The 21,575-nt window shown below is 40.6% G+C and overlaps 1 protein-coding gene and 1 pseudogene across 1 annotated transcript; one reads left to right on the forward strand and one right to left on the reverse strand.

Moving 5' to 3' along the window:
- The first annotated feature begins 8,545 nt into the window (after window positions 1-8,545).
- Window positions 8,546-9,643, forward strand: LOC101423329 (F-box only protein 28 pseudogene; annotated as a pseudogene).
- A 4,215-nt stretch (window positions 9,644-13,858) lies between these two features.
- Window positions 13,859-14,800, reverse strand: COR51P3 (olfactory receptor 51G2). Its single transcript, XM_004447277.2, has one exon. The coding sequence runs from the start codon at window positions 14,798-14,800 to the stop codon at window positions 13,859-13,861; it is 942 nt and encodes a 313-aa protein (XP_004447334.2).
- Window positions 14,801-21,575: the final 6,775 nt, after the last annotated feature.

Consider the following 21,575-nt stretch of genomic DNA (forward strand, 5'->3'; position numbering starts at 1 on the left):
TATTTTTTAGTAGATTATTATTGTAGGTAGAGTATTCCTTACCACAAGTAAGTCATTTTTAAAAAATGTGCTTTTTTAATGAGTGGATTTTACAGATACATCATAATAAATTGTACTGATACATTTTAAAAAATAGGGGATGATGAGTGAAGGGGAGGGGTACATAGGAATCCCTCATACTTTTGCTGTAACTTTTCTGTAACGTAAAACCTCTTTAAAACTAAAGTTTATTATATTAAAACAAAAAGATGAGCAACCCAATTTTAAAAATGGGCAAAATACTTGAATATATATTTCTCCCAAGAGGAAATACAAATGGCCAAAAAGCACATGAAAAAAAAATATTCAACATCATTTGTGCGGTCACCCCTCGGGCTGAAGCGTGGTTTGCTGGCCTGGCGGGGGAGCGGCCGCGGTAGGCCAAGCCACTGCCCCCATAATAGGGTGGCTGGTCGAACTCACCGCCACCCCTGAAGGAAGCTCGGCATGGGCGCAGAGTGCCCTCGGGTCTCCCCTTCTCGGCAGCCATGCTTCTGCGGCCGCCCCTCCTCCCAGATGGCGCCACCCGATGCCTTGTGGGGCGGCACCCTTCTTCTTCCTTCTCCCTGCGCAGGCACAGGGCAGAAAATTCCAGTCTGCCCTTTTCCCCTCCCCCGACAGCAGCAACAGCCAGGTGTGGGCGGAAAAATCCAGCCCGCCCTTTTCCCTTCCCCCGACAGCAGCAACAGCCAGGCATGGGCGGGAAACTCAAGTCTGCCCTCCACCCCAGCAACAGCAGCCACCAATCCCTAAACCCTGCCCCTTCCCCCAGCAACAGCGACAGCCAATCCCTAACCACCACCCCTCCCCCATCCAGTACCGCCCACTGACCTTTCGCCGGCAACCAATCAGAACAGGGCGTGGCTTCGACCAATCAGCCTTCCCCAGCCCCTATAAAACTGTTGCCTCTCCCTCAGTAAAGTGGACTTGCGTGTTTACCTTGTCTCCACGGTAGTTCTTCTGCCGTGCGCCCTCCAGTCCTGAGAGCCCCCGACAAGGGCCTGGCCTCCCTTGTCCCCAGTTCGTCGCCTGCTTCTCCGGACGACCCCTTCGTCGCCTGCTTCTCCGGGCGACCCCTTCGTCGCCGGCTTCTCCGGGCGACCCCTTCGTCGCCGGCTTCGCCGGGCGACCCCTTCGTCGCCTGCTTCTCCGGGCGACCCCGTCAGCCGAACCGCACAACCCCTTGTGAGACTGATCCCTCGTCTGCTGCCGGACCGACCCCTCGTCCCAAGCGGGACCGACCCCTCGTCCGCAGCCAGACCCCACCTCTACCGACTGAGCAAGCCGCTGCAGCTGGCGCCCAACGTGGGGCAAGGCAACCCCACCACAGCACAACGTGGGGCAAGGCAACCCCACCACAGCCTCACTCCATAACCTGGCAGCCCCCCCCTCCTCTCTTCTCACCTTGGGACTTCTCTCGTGCAACATTGCTGCTACCTGAGCCTTGGCTACCTCATACGATCCACGGCGGTCTGGGAGAATCGCTGGATGGCTTTCTCCTTCCATGTCGGGGGCTTATACCGACCCGCTATGATTAAGAGGAGCCTTGGATTTCTCGGGAGCATGTGCTTGCACGTCTGAAGTAATCCTACCACAGCCCTACGCCCTCCTCTCTTCTCACCTTGGGACTTCTCTCGTGCAACAATGCTGCTACCTGAGCCTTGGCTACCTCATACGATCCACGGCGGTCTGGGAGAATCGCTGGATGGCTTTCTCCTTCCATGTCGGGGGCTTATACCGACCCGCTATGATTAAGAGGAGCCTTGGATTTCTCGGGAGCGCGCGCTTGCACGTCTGAAGTAATCCTACCACAGCCCTACGCCCTCCTCTCTTCTCACCTTGGGACTTCTCTCGTGCAACATTGCTGCTACCTGAGCCTTGGCTACCTCATACGATCCACGGCGGTCTGGGAGAATCGCTGGATGGCTTTCTCCTTCCATGTCAGGGGCTTATACCGACCCGCTATGATTAAGAGGAGCCTTGGATTTCTCGGGAGCACGCGCTTGCATGTCTGAAGTAATCCTACCATAGCCCTACGCTCTCCTCTTTTCTCACCCCTATCTTTTCACTCTGCATTGCTGCTCCTGAACCTTGGTGACCTCATATGATCCACGGCGGTCTGGGAGAATCGCTGGATGGCTTTCTCCTTCCATGTCGGGGGCTTATACCGACCCGCTATGATTAAGAGGCGCCAATAAAACTCTCAGGAGCGTGTGCCTGAGCACCTCCACCCCTGCCTTCACCTCTGCCTCCTCCCCTCTGTGCTTGCTCCCCTTTGCCTTGCTCCACTGCTCGTCGTCCCGCCCTCCCCTCGTCGGGGCCTTCTCTTGGCCCGCGACCACCGTCGGAGCCCCACCGGCTCCGACCCCTCGTCTCACCGCGCACCTCGGCTCCCATCGCCGCGCTCTCAAGGTAAGGGCCCCTTTTCTTATCGGCTCCAAAAGGCCATTAGCAATGGGTAACATCCTATCTGCTAAGCAAGCCCCACAAGTTCGGGCTCTCGCCGGTCTCCTAGACACTCACCGGTGTAAGATCTCTTTCAAACAGTTTCAAGTATATTGGGACCTTCTTCTCCCCTTTAATCCGTGGCTTACCACGTGTCAGCTTTGGGACCCGGACACCTATACTTGCCTTATAGATAGGGTCACTTTTGCTGTGGAGCAGGAAGGTAAAAGATTCCCTCCTGGCTTATTACAGGCAACATGAAGTCCACAAGAAATCTTGAAGGGTATAATCTATGATATGCTATATAAAAAAAGATTTAAAAGCAGCTATACCAAGAAAGTAAGAATTATGAGTCAACTGTAAATAAATTATGTATTTCTGTTAATGTGTTGTAATTGTTCTGTGTTTGTCTGTCTGTTCGTTCAATGTCAACGTATATTGTGATACCTCCGGATGGTAAATATAAATTACTAGAAATCTTTAAAAGAGCTCTATTCAAATGGCCAAAAATTAAATAAGCGCTTATATTAATACTTAAGTTTATTATATTAATGCATAAGTTTAAATGTTAATAAGATATCTACAATTAAAAAAAATTGTAAGTCTTAATTAACAAAATTAACTGTACGTCTTCATAAAAAGTTGTTCTTGCCTAGATTAAAATGAATAACTTATTTTTCTTCACAGGATAATATAAAGAATGTAAAACTTATATGAATATTAAAAAGGTTAAAAGTTTGTAAAAATGCTAATGGAAATGTAATAAGTTTTGCAAAAAGACATATTTTGTCCTAAAGTAAGATGGCTAATTTTTCATAAACTCTTGAAATTTAATTTGCATGCGGCAAGTGTAAAAGGTATTGTGATAACTTTACGTAAGGGAATGTGTTCTGTAAGGATAAAATTTATCTTCAATAGTTTACATTAAGGTATTAAATGGCTAATTCCAAAAGGTCATTCTTAAATATATATATATAAAACTAAATTGATGATAATAATAATAAAAGGTAATTTTATAACAGGAAAGATTAACAGCAACCAAGCTCCCCTGCCAACTTGCTTTTAGGAAACGGTTTCTAATATTGCATGCTACTAAGTATTTAAAGAAAAGTTATTCTTAAGGAAACAAAAAATGGTTTTGTCTTTGCAGCCATTGTCTACTTAGCAACACCCCTCGCTATCGGCCTAGCCACTGTTGCGCCGGACGATTGAAACCTTAAACAAAGACTCCTCCTCACTGTCATCTTCCTATCTATCGTTACTATATTTACTGCCCTCATTCTCCTTCGTTTATAAAGCAGTCTCCTACAAACCACAAAGCTTCTGTCTTAAACATACCATTCTCAACCCTATCCTCTAAATGATCTTCTCACTTCCCCCACAGCCTTTAATACTCTATTTCTTTCTCATAACCTTTGCTTTCTTGATAATATTTTCCGCCATCTGTCTAGCCACTACCACCCCAGAAGATTGTAACCACGGCCCCCCATGCCGCCATCACTCTCAAGCAGCTCCAGCCCCGTGAAACGGCCCGCAACCTGCTTTCCCCGGCCTGCGGCCTGCTTTCTAGCATCTAATAACGTTTCTGCTTTTAACAGCTCCCATACTTCTGCGGAGCTTCCTCCTGTCTCGACCTCACTCCTCTTCTCAGTCATCCAAAGCGTCCTTTCTCGTCCCCCGCCCCCCTCCTTTTTTCGCTTGAACCCCTACTGCGTTGCAGATTGGGCCGCCCCATGTTGGCCCGCCCCATTAACATCGGCCTCTCTCGCACCCGTGAAGACTTTGGCCTTCTTATTGTCCTCGCCTACGTCTCCACCACTCCCGACGCTGCCGCCACCACCGTCGCTGGTGCCCTGACACGACTTGTCCTCACCGCTGCGATCCTCCAGACCATCACACAGTCTGCCTCTACCGCTCTTCGCCGCCAAGAAGAGATCAACTACCTGTAACGCGCTGTCATCCTGGACTTTTAACAAGCAGATGGACCTTATAGCCACCGAGATCAACAAGAATTGGACATTGGCCACCCTTGCTTGCAACGGCAAGATACTGCCCCCCAAATTGTACATTTATCCCCGGCCTACTCGCCTCCCTCTTCAGCCCCGCTTCCCTCATTGCTTACTGCCTCTTGGGCCTCAGCTACTTGTTGCTGCTGCCATCCTGGTCCTTATTTGAAAAGAAGGGGGAAATGCGGTCACCCCTCGGGCTGAAGCGTGGTTTGCTGGCCTGGCGGGGGAGCGGCCGCGATAGGCCAAGCCGCTGCCCCCATAATAGGGTGGCTGGTCGAACTCACCGCCACCCCTGAAGGAAGCTCGGCATGGGCGCAGAGTGCCCTCAGGTCTCCCCTTCTCGGCAGCCATGCTTCTGCGGCCGCCTCTCCTCCCAGATGGCGCCACCCGATGCCTTGTGGGGCGGCACCCTTCTTCTTCCTTCTCCCTGCGCAGGCGCAGGGCAGAAAATTCCAGTCTGCCCTTTTCCCCTCCCCCGACAGCAGCAACAGCCAGGTGTGGGCGGAAAAATCCAGCCCGCCCTTTTCCCTTCCCCCGACAGCAGCAACAGCCAGGCGTGGGCGGGAAACTCAAGTCTGCCCTCCACCCCAGCAACAGCAGCCACCAATCCCTAAACCCTGCCCCTTCCCCCAGCAACAGCGACAGCCAATCCCTAACCACCACCCCTCCCCCGTCCAGTACCGCCCACTGACCTTTCGCCGGCAACCAATCAGAACAGGGCGTGGCTTCGACCAATCAGCCTTCCCCAGCCCCTATAAAACTGTTGCCTCTCCCTCAGTAAAGTGGACTTGCGTGTTTACCTTGTCTCCGCGGTAGTTCTTCTGCCGTGCGCCCTCCAGTCCTGAGAGCCCCCGACAAGGGCCTGGCCTCCCTTGTCCCCAGTTCGTCGCCTGCTTCTCCGGACGACCCCTTCGTCGCCTGCTTCTCCGGGCGACCCCTTCGTCGCCGGCTTCTCCGGGCGACCCCTTCGTCGCCGGCTTCGCCGGGCGACCCCTTCGTCGCCGGCTTCTCCGGGCGACCCCTTCGTCGCCGGCTTTGCTGGGCGACCCCGTCAGCCGAACCGCACAACCCCTTGTGAGACTGATCCCTCGTCTGCTGCCGGACCGACCCCTCGTCCCAAGCGGGACCGACCCCTCGTCCGCAGCCAGACCCCACCTCTACCGACTGAGCAAGCCGCCGCAATTTGCAATTAGAGAAATGCAGATCAAAACTATAATGGAATCTCTTAGCCATTAGAACTTGTGAAATATCATCTCCCAGCTTATACAATGGTCATTATTGAAAGGAAAAGAAAGCTATGAGAGCAGGGCAGGATGTGCAGAAATAGTAATATTCCTTTACTGTTGGTGGGAATGTAAAATAGTGCAGCCTTAGCCTCTCTGGAAGACAGTTTGGCAGTTCCTCACAAAACTAAGTATAGTACTGCCATATGATAGAGTGATCCTGTTACTAGGAATATATTCAGAAGAAATGAAAGCAAAGATGCAAACTGACATTTGCACACCATTGCTCATAGCAACATTATTCACTATTACTAAACTATGGAAATAATCCAAGTGTCCTTCCACTGATGATTGGAAGATAAGCAAAAAGTGATATAAACATGCAATGTAAATTATTCCTCTGTAAGAAGAAATGAACTAGGTATGCATATGACAACACTGATGAACCTTGAGGACATTATATTGAGTGAAATAAGGCAGTCACAAAAGGACCAATAGGGTAGCAGATATAGTTCAAGTGGTTGAGTACCTGCATCTTATGTAGGAGGTCCCACTATAATGTGGGTTGAGAATAGAAGCCAATGATTAATGTATATAGAATTTTTAATATGGTTTTTTAATAAGGTGTGGAATAAATTAGAGTTGATGGTAATGCATTATAGTAAGTAAAATTAGCACTACTGATATAAATGGGATTGTGGTTGAAAGAGGTAGTCTGTGAATAGAATTCAGTGAAAAGAAAGCTAGAGAATAATCTAGGGACTGTATAACAGTAATTTCAGTGGTAGATGAAGATTGTGAGTAATGGTATAAGAAGGTCTTTCTTATACAAAGTGTTAGAAATATAGTGACACACAGGAAATTTACTTATGTAACTTATGGACGATAGCAGAATATTGTAATATTTTTGCAGCAATGGCAAAAAAGATATTACATCAATTCTAAGGGACAACGATAAGGATATAAGGGAGTAAGGCATTTTTTTTTTTTTTACTTTTGGAGTAAATGAAAACATTCTAAAATTGGCTGAGATGATGCCAGCAAAACTCTGTAATGAATATTAAAGCCAGTGAGTGTGCCCTTTGAATGGATTGTACAAAGCATGGTACTGGTATACAATTGAACCCTGCAGTAGAAGATGTACTGTGATTAATAGAACAAATGTGAGAATATTCTCTCATGAACTATAACAAGTATATAACACTAATACAGGGTGTTAATAACCAGGTGGTTTGGGGGAAGAATACACAAAATGTAAGAAACTGGCTATAGTTGGTGGTAATATTTTGCCTACTCTTTCATAGTTTTTATCAATTGTTTCACAGTTGTTGTTTCACAACAATCCAAGGTGATGGTGGTGGAGTAATGTATGAGAGTCTTGTATTATGATATGCATATTTATTTTGTAAGTTCACAACTTTTACTATACACCTATTGTTTATGTATGTTCATGTATGAATGGTAAACTTCAATAATTTTTTAAAACTACAATGAGTTATCATCTCACACTTTATACAAAGGCCATTAATAAATTAAAAAAAAAAAGAAACCTACAAGTGCTGGAGACGATAGGGAGAAATAGGAACATCCCTTCACTGTTGGTGGGAGTATAAAATGATGCAGCTTCTATGGAAGATGATTTGGCAGTTCCTCAGCAAACTAAATATATAGCTGCCATATGATCTGGCAATCCCTCTACTAAGAATATATTCAGAAGAACCGAAAGCCAGGATGTAAACAAATATTTGTATGCCAGTATCCATAGCAGCAGTATTTATAACTACTAAAAGATGGAAATAACCAAAGTGCCTTTGAACTGATGAATGGATAAGCAACGGATATTCATATGATGGAATATTATTCAGTGTAGGAGGAAATCAACAGGGGAAACACAAGACAAAAGGGAGGAACCTGGAGATTATGTTCAGTGAAATAAGCAGGCACAAAAGAATGGATATTGTATTATCTCACTGCTATAAACTAAATACAGTGAGTAGACTTAAGGAGTTGGACTGTGAAATGTAGGTTGGTGGGAGATGGAATGTGGGATGAAAAGGGGTAGCTGATGCTGGATTTATATAGAATGCTTAATAATGTCAAAGGGATGGCCTTGATGGTAACACATTATAAAGAATGTAATAAACACTGTTGATTTCTGAATGTGATTGTGAATGAAACAAGTAGCCTAGGGAGATTAATGTTAGCTGGAGGGCAGCTGGAGGATACTGTAGTGAGCGTCTAACAATAATTTTGGCAGTAGATGAGAATTGTGGTTAGTTATATAAATATAATAATGTTCTACTACCAGGTGTTAAGAACATGGAGAAACATGGGGAAAATATAAGTAATGTAATATATACCCTGTAGTAAAGAACAGCTTTGTAATGTTTTTGTAGTAAAAACAAAGTTGGTACTACATTAATGCTAAAGGCCAATAAAAAATATAGAGTATGAAATATGAATACGATTAAGCATTTTTTTTGCTTCTTCATTTTTTTTCATTAATAATGAGACCTTGACTATGTAATTTAACCAATTTATGTTCATCTATGTATCTTTCTGAACACTAGAGCAACAATTGATTTAGTATTTGGAATTAGATGAGATAAAAGTGATTGGGCTCACTTTTTTGAAGAAATCCTTCCATAATTCTGCTATTTTATTTTTTCAAATTTGAAATAAAGTTTGAATTTTAATAAAAAGGAAAATCTGGAGTTCTGCTAAGAAAGATGTCATCTGGATTTGGTGACCACATTCTCTAGCATTTCAGTATGAATCTACAACAAACTCATACCATCTTGAGTGGGAGGAAGGAAACTAAGCCCCAAGATGACAGGGGCAGCAGAGGAAAGAATGACCAAAGAAGGAGGGGGCAGCCAAGGGAAAGCTGCTCTTCTTTGGTTGCCTGTTCTGCTCAGGAGCAGCCCCTGAAGCCAGGGTCTTAGATCTCACAGCCCCTGCAGCCAGGGTCCTAGATCCCACAGCCCCAAGCCCTGTCTCCTGACCAGCTGCCTCAAAGCACACTGATAGCCTCACCTATCATAGCCATGGAGAACACCCTCAGCTTTATGTCCTAAAATGAAATTATCTGGCTCCACTTGGTTTGTAAAAGAATGGACATGGTCTACCAGAAAATGGTGAATAAGGGATTTCTGAACGTTGAGAGACAACATAATTTATGTTAGAAACCATCTGAAACACTACTCACAAAGATAGGCTGAAAGGAGAAAGCATACATTAGCTCCCCATGCATATTTGCTTGCTGTTGAAATAAGATTATCATTGTTAAATATGGCTTTCATGAAATATGTGGATTCCAATCTCTGTTGCTTTATCCCAGGGAAGGTGATTGATGAAATTTATCATGTGATGAGATATGTCACTTCTACCTAAGCCGCTCAGCAAGCTCGTGAATTACTTCAAGTTAAGTGATATTTCTACCATGACAATGGGATAATTTGATGAGAAGATTGTTCTAAATCTAAGGAGGAAATTACCAGAATCAGATGTGTCTGGCAGGCTTCAGGCCTCTCCTCTAGTTCCAGGAACTTCTGCAGCCCTAACAACAATGTAGCTCTTCTCCAAGCAAAACCCTTTGAGACCAGAGGTTGCCAAGTTCCAGCCACAGGTTAAAACAAATGGTGCTACTGTGACTCCTCAGGTGTGAAATTTCTGTGCTCAGCACCGAAGCGCAAGAAAAGCAGAAATGGTTTCAGGACTAGGACCAGAAACTGATGAGCAGACCCACATCACAGTTGAACAGGATGTAGATTGGCAGAGGTGAAACACAAACTGCAAGGAGTAGTGAGAAGGTCAGTAGAAAACTTCGCAGGATCTGGGCAGAACAAGAAATTTCAGAAATGAAAAAAAGCAGAAGAAGCCATAGACTCTCTTAGGAAATCTAAATGTGTTCAGAATAGAAAGTAAACTGGAATGTGGTTCTAGCTCTACAGGAAGAACTGGCCCAGTTGCTTAAGCAGTTACGCAGATCAGAACCCTGTGATCAGCACAGAACCCTTAGGCTTCTAGGCTCTCAGAACACAATTTAACTTGCACTCTCACGGTTGAGTCATTCTTTCCCACTTCTCCTGGTTGTACTGATTGTTAGAATCTTTTTAATTTGCAGAAGAATTGTACTAGCCAAACCTGTTCTATCATGTTTTCAGGAGTTAACTTTTTTCCCTCTGCAGATAATTTTTTTTAAATTTCTGACCTCTCTGCCTGGAGGATGCCATCACTCCACTTTGATTGTATACTCTTGCTTTTTCTCTCATTTTTCAATAAACTCTTTTTAAAAAGTAAGTTTATTTTGTTGTGGAATATTTGTTACAGATTATGAAGTATTGTGATCAGACTATTCCATAGTGTACCCTTAGTATATTTTTCCGTACACCCCCTGTAAAGTGTTGGTAGAGGGGTGATGTATGGGAATTCTGCACATTATGCATGATTGTTTGTAAGCTCACAACTTCTCTAATAATAAATAAATAAATAAATAAATAAATAAATAAATATATAAATAGTAAGCCTTTTAAAAGAAAAAAAAGAGTAAGTTTATTTCCATCTGCATATATGCACATTACATAAGAATTTAAACCCGGTCTTGACGGATAAGAAGTTAAATCTAAATACAGAAAATGCCCTCTTCATTTGAAAGGAAAGACCTACTTTTTAAATGGACATTATCTTGTTTAAAAAAAAGTTAACTTTTTGTTATAAGTGACCTTTTTCTGGAATGTATGAAAAGGGGCTTAAGCTTTTTGGTATTATGTAGGTAATTCAAATGGAATTTCGTAATATTGCTCTCATAGTATTGACTATAGAAAGGGCCTCTACAGTATAAATCACGCATTTTTATAAACTACTGGTAAGAGACTTACTGAGTTGTTCTATATATGTTTTCAAATCTCTTTTGGAGCCATGTCTACATTTGCATAGATGGATGCATGCATTACCTAGTCAGTTCACTTATAAAGCTCTTACACTGGTATTGATCTTGAACCTTTGTTCTCAGTGTGGCTTCTTAGATTATTTAAGTGCTTAGCACCTTCCATCACAGCAGGTTGCCCCTAGGGAGGAAATCATTAATCCATTTGTCCTTCAGTTTTAAGGGACAGGAGAGTATTGAATCTCTTTGCTTTATCTATTTTCTGTAGGTGTCAGGTACACTGGCTAAGGCAGAACCCCAAATATCTAGGTCCTTTCTACCAATGTTGGACCTCTGATAACTAGTATTATTCCTTACTCACCTCTGTGTTGCTCACGGATCAAATGTGGTGATTGAATAGGTGACAGTACTTGTGGGTTGCTTTGCAATTGAAGAAAAGTTCATTGAAAAAAATGGTACTATGAAAAAGCATTTTGATCATTTAATTTCTGGGGGCAGGGATTGACCTGAGAGAAGCTTTTTAATGTTAATTTCATGTTTTCCTTATCTCACAATTTTAAACAAGAGCTTTAATTTTTTTAATATACTCTTCTTTTGAATTCGTACCTGGAAAAGCATGTCTTGCATTGTTCAACCTTCTGAATGATCATTTTAACAAGCTCTAAACTGTGTACAGCGTTTATTTTCCCCAGTTGTATATTTTTAAGATATTATTCAAACTACAAATGTCCTGCTTCTTTTAACTTGTTATTTTGAAACAATTTCAAACTTACAAGACGGTTGCAAAAATAATTCAAACTCCATATAGAAAAATCCCATAGTCCCCCATCCCCCAGAGACCCAGATCCACGACTAGGTTTATTTTAATGTACTAAATGATGTAGTTATTGTTAGACTGTTAAATTCTCTGAAACAGCTGTTGCCTTGCACTTCAGTTATTTAAAGAAAATTTAGGTATAAAATAGAAAATTATCCTCTTCCAGGAGGAAGTTTGACAGCTATACAAAACCCAAGGTTTTGGTATATACCTTAGTTGAATAAAAACACCTTTACAAGCATCCAGCACAATATGGTTATGCATCCTTTGGATTATCCTCACCAAATGAAACTTTCTCCTATCACTTTTATATTATTCTTAGATTTTGATCAACTCTACGTCTAACTTTCAAATTCCATTTACAACAAAAATCCATAAAGTAACATTCAAATGTTTCACGAATTGTTAGGAAAATAATTTAAAAGTAAACTATTAAAAAAAATTTGTCAGCCAAGGTCTTCCATAAAAGTCCCTGTCTGGAGCTCATTTTCTCAGCAGGTATCATTTTTGTAACCCCAAGATTTAGCCATATTGCCACAACCTTGGAGGAATGGAATATTCATGGTCTTGAATAGTCTGATTTCCTGGTGTTGGAAGACTTTTTGAAGTAAGAAAGTACATGTGTACACATTTACTGAGTATGATCCTTATGCATCGAAGGATATAGATTCAAGTTACCTTTTAATATTAGTAAGAGTTTTCTGAAGTTCTTTTTAAACTACATCTAAATATTCTAAATGGACCCATAGTATTCTACTAGTAAATGTGATTATAGGGTGTTCATAATAAGCATTCATATTATAACAAGATAGGTTTTCTTTCCCCAAATCCCAATTTCTACAGCCTATACTGGGAATCACATGTCCATAAGGTTAAAGAATTGCACATGTTAATGCATGAATGTTCCATAACAGTAGGAGAATAAAGCACTACATATCTTCAGTCGTACTTAGACTAGCTAAGACACTTTAGGAAACTGCCTTTACCATTAACCAGATGACTATTTAATAGCTGTTGTGTTTGTTTTAGGTTGGCATAATAGTGTTTAAGGGCCAACAAATCACAAATTAGTTTGGGCAACTAAGACTCACATATGTTATAGGAAAATTATATATTAGCAGCCTGAGAGAGAACCATGCTGTCATGCATTGTAATTTACTAATTTAAAGGTTGTATGTTTTTAATATTATGTTGTCTTAGATCAATATTTCATACTGTTTGCCCATCATATTCCTTGGTTTCTTTTCAGAGGAGAGTTCTCTATTTTAATGCATCATCTCCACTTGTAGATTAATTATGGTACAGCACTATAGACCTGTTTCGAAATGTGACAAGGCATAGATAAGAAATTTAGATTGACCCTATTCCCTCATCCAGCCAGAGCCTCTGCTTATCTCCCATGTGGACTTGGTTTACTTACTTCTGAGGTTATAAAACCTGTTGTCTTTCAAACTCCTCTTTTGGTATATGGAGCCTGGATATTGGGGCCAAAATGTATTCAGTGATCCAACTGTTTTTAATGACCACTGAGATGCCATAAGGCTGAAAGTCATTGGTTTGGAAGCAACACTTTCGGAAAACATGTATGTTTTTTGGAGAGCTGAACTGTATAAAGCTTGCCTTAATCTCTTGTAGCTTCATGAAGTATGTGCTATTGTTCTAAATGCTAAAATGTTAAAAAATTCTATATTAGATATAGCCTCAAAGGTAAGTAAAATAGAGTATAAATCACACTCAACCAAATAAGCCAAAATGTGTCACTACAGCTGAAATTTTTAGATAAAATGAGCATAAGGAAATAGACTCTGTAATATACAAGAATAATGGCACTTTAAGATTGCACTATTTTATGCGTTATTGTATATCATTTCATACCCTGCATGTTAATCTCCAGAGAAGCAATGCATAACATCCCGTTTGTTCTTTATTGTCAATCAATGTTTTCCTAAGACAGGGCACCTCTTTCTACTTTACTATACTGAATTTGCTTTTTGGAGGTCAATTCCTCTTTTGAGTTCTCTATTTCCTTAACTATACGATTTGCTAGGATTTGGGAACTCCCTATCTTGTCTACTTCAACAATATATACTCTTAATGTATTGCAGATCTCATTTTTGGTGAACAGCCCATTCTTATAGCTTACTCTATCAATGAACACCCATTTGTTACACTTATAGAATCCTCTAAAAACCTATGTTGTAAGTAACGTTTGAAGACAGATCTAAAATGCATTCTGAAAGAAAAAGAAAAAAAAAATCATACTATCTTTCCCTCTATAAAATAAAGATAGGATTAACTATTTTTGAAATTTGAATCTCGTATTTTAAAAGCAAAATATTGTTACTAATACTTAAATTCAAAGTTCTACATTAATATGAGATATTTTCTTAAATAAAAAAGGGGAGAGAGGAAAGATGCTCCTCAGAGTTCTTTTAAACTAAACTTTCTGCTTCTTGAATTTCTTGAGAATTCTGTCACGAATCTGCTTGGTCTTGACACTGTAGACAATAGGATTCATTAGGGGTGGGACTAACAAATAGACATTGGCCATGATCACATGGACAATTGGGGAAGCATTCTGCCCATAGCGACGGATCATAGATAACCCAATCATTGGTGTATAGAAGGTGAGTACAGCACAGATGTGGGAGATGCAGGTGTTGAGGGCTTTGACCCTCTCTGCTTTGGAGGCTATCCTCAACACTGTGCCAAGGATGAGGAGATAGGAGAGCAGGAGAAGCACAGAATCAAGTCCCATAGAGCAGATGACCACCATGAGGCCATAGATACTGCTAACCCGACGACTGGATACAGTTGTCTTTATGAGGTCCTGGTGAAGGCAGAAGGGATAGGAGAGAATGTTGACAGCACGATACTGAAGCCTCTTTAGGAGGAAGGAAGCTGGAAAAACCAGAGCCAGGGCCCTTCCAGCAATTGCCAACCCAATCCCAATGATGACACCATTTGTTAGAATGGCTGCATAATGCAGGGGCTCACGGATTGCAACAAAGTGATCAAAAGCCATGGCCAACAGCACAGCTGACTCAGTAATGGAGAAAACATGGATGAAATACATCTGGACCAGGCAGGCATTGAAGGGGATCTCCCGAGTATGGAACCAAAAGACACTGAACATTGTAGGCAATGTAGTGGTCGATAGGCCTAAGTCAGTAAGTGCCAGCATTGACAAAAAGTAGTACATTGGTTGATGGAGCGAAGACTCAGTTCTGATGATGAAGAGGATGATAATGTTCCCTGCAATTGAGATGGCATAAACCAAGAAGATAGGAATGGAAATCAAAGCATATGTGCTTTCAAGGCCTGAGAAGCCTGTCAGGAGGAAGTGGGGATATAGGAAAGAGCTATTGAAGACAGACATTGTGTTGATGGAGGCAGCCTCAGTCTAGGTGGGAGACAAGAACATGAAACAATTAGGGTAAAAGACAAGCATGCTTCCATAACTGATAGACAGATGCATGTGTCTCCACCTTACTCTTCTCAATGACTTGTCCGCTGATCATATTTAATTATCACCTACATTTATTATCTTACCAACTAATTTATTCTTTCTTCATTGCACAAAAATTTATAGAGGGCCTATTTTACAGAAGAATATCTGATAGTGCTAGAAAACAGAAATGTGTAAAAAATGCCTTCAACTTATAGAAAAAGTAGATAGTTAATACAAATTAAAATGAATTATTAGCTTAACATAAGATGCTATAAAACACAGAAAAAGGAAACTTACCTGACCAAGGATTTAAGGGAATATTTATTGAAAGTGATTCTGGGTTAAGTCTATAGGACAAATAAGAGTTAGACAGGTGGTAAAGGATTGTGTTGGGCATGTTTGCTGATTGATACCCATGCAAATGCCCAAATATATTAGAGAGTATTACAAGCATAAACAAACATAACTGAGCAAAATGACTGTGGTTCCTCTTCAGATGGTTGTTAAAGCTAAGACTAAACAGTGTAAAGGAGCAGGATTTCTGAAGGAAATTGTGTGCTAATAAAAAAAGCTTAGACTTAATCTTAGCTGATATGTCGCAGTCATTGTAATAAAAGTAAACAGGTTGGCCAGGTCTATATATCAGTGTCAAACTAAAATTAATGTTAAGAAGGTCTAAAGGTCAGTAAGGTAAGAGAGAAGGTGGAGGAACTCATTGGAAGGCTATTTTAATAAAAATAAAAACATACATAAAAGTCAAATCTAATAGTGGGGATTAAGAAGAATAAATAAATGAGTTAAATATTGGGACACGCAATACCACTGACCATGGTTAGTAATCATAGACTAAAAATGACAAAAATAAAAGAATCCATGATAATTTCAGTTATTTGGCTGATTTTGCTGAAACAAACAAATGAACAGAAACTGCAGGAGGACTTGCATTGGAAGTTGGTGAAACCAGGGGATAAGATGAATTCAGTTTGGTCTTGTTCACTTTCAGGCTGTGTGTGCAGGGCTACTGGTATATTGGGATCCAAGAAGGACATTTTAAGGAGAAATCACTCTTATTCTTAAATATTTTGGAAGGATGTCTAAGAGAACAAGTATAAAGAAATATATGTTTTCTTAGGAAAAAAAGAAAAATCTAAACAAAAGAAACAATACAGTGTCACCTTGTAAGAGGAGGACAAAATCTTTGTAAGCTCTGTGCCAGATACTCTGATAGATGGACTGGGCTGCAGGGAACAGAACAGTCGGAGTTCACCATGAGCTGGAGAAAATGAATCATTATATTAGGAACCTTAGAGAACTCAATTACTCGGCAACATGATGGACACTCAAGCCCAATTACTCTTAGAAAGATCAAGTTACCACATGTAAAGATATGAACTCAGGAGCTCCTCTTGAGAATTATCTTGCTTAATTTCCATTTTTTTTTGCAATACTTGTAAGTGCATATAATATACATGAGAACAAGATTTCAAAAACACTCAATCATCATGATCATGTTGAATCTTAATCATTTTACATTATAATGTGGTGTTGATAACAGATAGCAATGAACGGGAAGTTCAGTACATGGATTCCTATCATAGTCATTCTCTGTACCCAGAGATGAGTTCCCAATGGTACCCCCAAGCTCTTCCTAGCATCCTTTAAGGATGAGAGTCTGGCTGCACTGGGAAGTGACAAACTTTATATTTGACTTGTCCCAGAGCAATAATTTCAAATGAGCTGCTGCTGTCATTTCTGCCGCTTGGCTTTCCCTATCACTCCTTGGAACTCTCAAACATAATCTGTCCTATTCTCTTACTGATTCTTCTTACCTCAGAGCTTTCCTTCAGGCACATCCTAGCCTTTAAGTACAAATAGTCATTCCTCCTAAAGCAGGTTGACTTGGTTTTCAGTCTGCCAGGCCTGGGATTTCTGATAGATGGAGGAAACCACTGCAGGTGAGCATAAGAGTAAAAGTACTCTTGTTCCTAAGGCAGCTAGTTCTTCAGTGGAGCATAGCAGTCCTCAGTGAGGCATCAGTCTCTCCTTCATCAAGGCTAGAGCCAAGTTAGGGCCTCTTTTGCCTTTAGCATCCATGATTCTATCCAGCCAGGGGCTTTATCTACACTATACTTTTGTGCTTTTCCTACTCTAAACTGTCTTTCCCTCTTGACAATTTCATTCCCTCTAGACCAGATTTTGTTTTATTTTTCTCAATGCAGACTCTAGAGAGGGTAAATGATGCCACTGCTATTGGAGCTGTCTTTCCTACCTAGGGATTGGAAATGGTCATCCCAGGTCCCAAATCTGGGAGCACAGATTTGGTAGCGACTGAAAAATGTTTCTGGGTTCATCTGATGGGGAAAAATTATAAGTTTAGTCAGTCAGAATAATTCATACAAAACTGTCTTTAGTCACATACAGCAGTAAATAGCTGTGGAAGACTGAAAAAATTAGTCTTTCTAACAACTGTGTAATAGGAATAATAACACTATTTGTTGTGCTCTTATAAGAAATTCACAAGCATGTATATTTTTGCTCAATAATAGTACCACAGAAATTATAAATGATAAGGAACTCCAGGATTCATATATTGTCAATAAAGTTACAAGAGAGATGGGTGGATATTCCACAGTCTTCTTTCAACAACAGCTCCCACTCACACTGCCCAATAAATCTGCCTCTTTGGGATGCGTTTTCTGCCTAGAAAGGGTCCTTTTGTAATTACAAATGGTCATAATAATTGGAAAGACAAAGGTGTAATATGATACAAGAAAGTTGTATGAGAGCATGTATATCCATGCATGAGAGCCACTAAATATGTCCACTAAATGGTAATTGTATAGGACATCTTTAACATTCATTCCCAAATTATGAGGGCATGAGATTAACAAACCTCCTCTGCTTAAAATAAAATCCACAACTCTGCTTTTGGTCCTGATCTACTCCTCTTCACCTTCTACAACTAGGAAATTCATATCAGCTATATCATTGTTGCTCTTTGTCAAGATCCATTCCTTTTATTGTACATAATACATAATATATTCCACCAGCATTTTACCCTTCAAAATGTAAAGTACCTCTCAATTCCATTTCTTGGTTTTCACTCTCTTCAATGTCAGACCACTTGTTGTCACTTCCAATCAAAATTTCAACTTCAGGTGAGTAAATCCCATGATATTTTTCAGAGATGCCACACTGCCTCATAAAACACATTCATTTTGATGCCCCAAATTCTTGATTTGTATGATATACTCCTGTTCAAAATACTTAATGATTTTTTTCTTCAAATTTTTTAAAAAGAAGCTTTAGCTTACATAAATGTTACATAAAAAATATACAGGATTCCTCCCCTTCCCATACTGTCCCACATTAACATCTTTCATTGTGTGGTACAATTTTTACAATTGATGAATACCTATTGAAGCATTGTTACTAAAATGAACTATAGTTTACATTATAGTTCATACTAAGTCCCACATAGTTTTGTAGGTTATAACAAAAGGCATAATGTCCTTTATCCATCATTGCAATGTCATGCAGGACAATTCCAATGTCCTGACAGTGCTCCCATGTTACAAATATTCTTCCCTCTCCCTCCCCTCAGAACCTCTGATGGCCACTGCCTTTATATCAATGATAAAAGTTCTTCTACTGTTAGAATAATAATAAGTCTATAATAGAATATTAAGTCTGCTTTAGTTCAGTATATGTTCCCCCATCTTGAGGATTTGGGGATGGTGATGCCCACTCTGTTTCTAATTGAGAGAGGGCTTAGGTCTCATTGGGGAGATGGATGGAACTATGTTCCTTGCAGTTGCAGACACTCTCTGTTCCATGGGATGGTCATCATTCATCATCATTTCAATGCTAGTTTTCATGGTTGAGGCCAATGAACAGGAGAGTAGTTGTTGCAACTCTGCTGAGATTCAGAGCTCAACAGGCACATGAACAGACCAAAGATTTAAGTCTCTGAGACATATATTTTTAAAATATAGTGCTAATTATAGGTTCAAATAAAAGGGACAGAAGATCTATGTGTAGGGAAACTAAAAATGAGTCTGTTACTTTGGGGAACATATATCCCACAGTAAGTCCACCTGACAGTGTGCCAAATTCCTGAGCTTGTTTGCCTTGCTTATACTGTCTGGATGTGTCTAGAGCCCTCAGGAGCTGTTTGAGGCACTGTTTACTGTGACAGTCAGTGATCTCCTGGTGAGACATACATAAGTATAACCTCTCGAATGACCTTTCTACTCACTTTGAAATCTCTTAGCCATAAAAACTCATTTGTATTTAATATTTCCCCCTTTTCATCAATGCCTTTTTCTAAATGCATTGCTAACTGGCCTTAGGTAATAATCCCTCAGTTCCGGGAGGCTCATCCCCAGGAGTCATCTTCCACACCTGGGGGAAGGTGGTGCATTTATATTCTGACTTTGGCTTAGAAAAAGTCCACATTTGAGTAAATAGGAGGCTTTTATCAGATAACTGTTAGGCAACATATAATAGAAGGCTTCATAAGTACAATCCTCAAAATCAAGGGCCTGGCATAATGGTCTGTTTTCCTTCACTAGGTACTCCCTATGTCCTCAGAGGATTCTTGCTGTTCTATTAGAGAATGCAGCAGGAACCCCCAAGATGGGAATTCAATATTCTTTTGGTTAATGTGTGGGTTTCCACACACTGAGACAATGCCCCATGAATACTTGGGCATATCCATATACCTTAGAGACATGTCCCAGGTGTACCCTTCCCCACACATTCCCCATCATTGACACCCTGCACCATTGATCCTCCCCTGACACAGCTGTGACCCTTTTGTGATCCAAAACCTGTCCAGAAACAAAGCCAGCAAAATAACCAAATAAAATTAATAAGAAAATAAAATACTTTTTAAAATACAAATATTAAAAATTTAAAAAAAGTGAAAGAAAATAATTTTATACATTGTGTCTTTCATCACTGTAAAATATGTAATCTTGTATACACAGTGACATTTTTTTCTTATATTCCTCTAGTGTCCTATTTTTTTTTTCATTTTATCTTCAAAGAAGTTTTAAGTTACAGAAAAGTCACATAGAAAATAGAGGGGATTCCCATATAACCAGTGCCCTCCCCTTTTTACACATTCTCCTATTGATAACATTTTACATGTAGATGGTACATTTGTTACAGCTGAAATACAAATATTGAAAGATTGCTAATTACCATGGACAATTGTTTACACTGTGGTTTACATTTTGTACCGTATACTTTTATAGGTTTTGATGAAATTTAAAATGGCCTGTATCCATTATTGCAAGATCATGCAGAACAATTCTAATTCCCTAAAAATACCCTTTGTTCCATGTATTCTATTCTTCCCTTCCCCACCCCTCAGGAAACTATGGTAAACACTAAGTTTGAACTTTTGAAGAATAAGGTTCATAGGTACTTGCAGTAACATTGAGAGCTTGACATATTCATCTGTTTTCCTTTATGAGGCACTACCTATGTTTTCAAAAGTTTCTTGTCTCTCTAACTGAGAACATAGCAGGACTCCCCAGGATGGGAAATTAATATTTTCCTGTTTATTGTGTGTTTCTCCATCCACTGAGATACCACACTATGACAAGATGAATATTTACATATTCCATAGAAATATGCCCCAGGTGAGCCCTACCCTACATATTCCCCATACCCAATGTCCTATACCAGTAATTCTCCCCTGCCTTATTGATCTAAAGAACATTACCACCATTGTAGTTTTAACCACAGACATGCAAATCCCAAGAGTTCATCTGCTCTTTCCTCCAACCTTCCCCTTAGATCTATGGATAGTCCAAACCAACAACCTTTCATTCTACTCCCCCTCACAGACCTGCACCACTGAAACCAATCACATCATTGCACCACTCTCATGCCCATCCATTGCCCAACCACATCCTTCCACCTTATCATAAACTTTGCTTATATGGGCATCCACTCACTACCCTCTACTCTCTTTCTGTCTCCTGTTAACCTATCTTACAGACTCTAGGTCTATGAGTCTGCTGTATTTGCTTAGGTCACATCAGTAAGGTCATGTAATGTTTGCCCTTTAGTGCCTGGCTTACTTCACTCAGTATAAGGTCTTCAAGATCCATCCATGTTATCCCATGTGTGAATACTGCATTCCATCTTACAGCTGAGTAATTATTCTATTGTATATATAGACTACAGTTTGTTTATGCATTCATCAGTTCATGGATATTTGCACTGATTCCAACTTTTAACAATAGTGAATAATGCTGTTATGAACATTGGTTTGCATATATCTCTTCATGTCACTGCTTCCAATTCTTCTGGGTATATACCAAGCAGTGGAATTGCTGGATCATATGGCAGTTCTAAAGTTAGCTTCCTGAGGAACCTCAAGAATGCCCCACCATTGTAGTTTTAAGTACAGATCTGCCAATCCTCAGAGTTCACCTGCTCCTTCCTCCAACCTTCCCTCCCAGTTCCATGAATAATATTTAATGATTTTACATTGCCTATAACGGATTCACCCAAAATGTACCAGAGGCCATTAGTTTACAGAACTGATTGCAAAAAAAAAAAACAGAAAAAAACAACGAACATAAAAATTAGTAAATATATAAAGCCAGCAAATCTTATTCAATTTTGTGTGAGACAAACCATAGAGTCTAATATATGAAAAATTCTAAGTAAACCAGTGTTGAAC

This window comes from Dasypus novemcinctus, chromosome 10 (genome assembly GCF_030445035.2).
Source record: "Dasypus novemcinctus isolate mDasNov1 chromosome 10, mDasNov1.1.hap2, whole genome shotgun sequence".
Classification (NCBI taxonomy): Eukaryota; Metazoa; Chordata; class Mammalia; order Cingulata; family Dasypodidae; genus Dasypus; species Dasypus novemcinctus.

Coding starts and splice junctions, on each gene's coding strand:
- COR51P3 (XM_004447277.2), bottom strand. CDS start 14,800: ATGTCTGTCTTCAATAGCTCTTTCCTATATCCCCACTTCCTCCTGACA.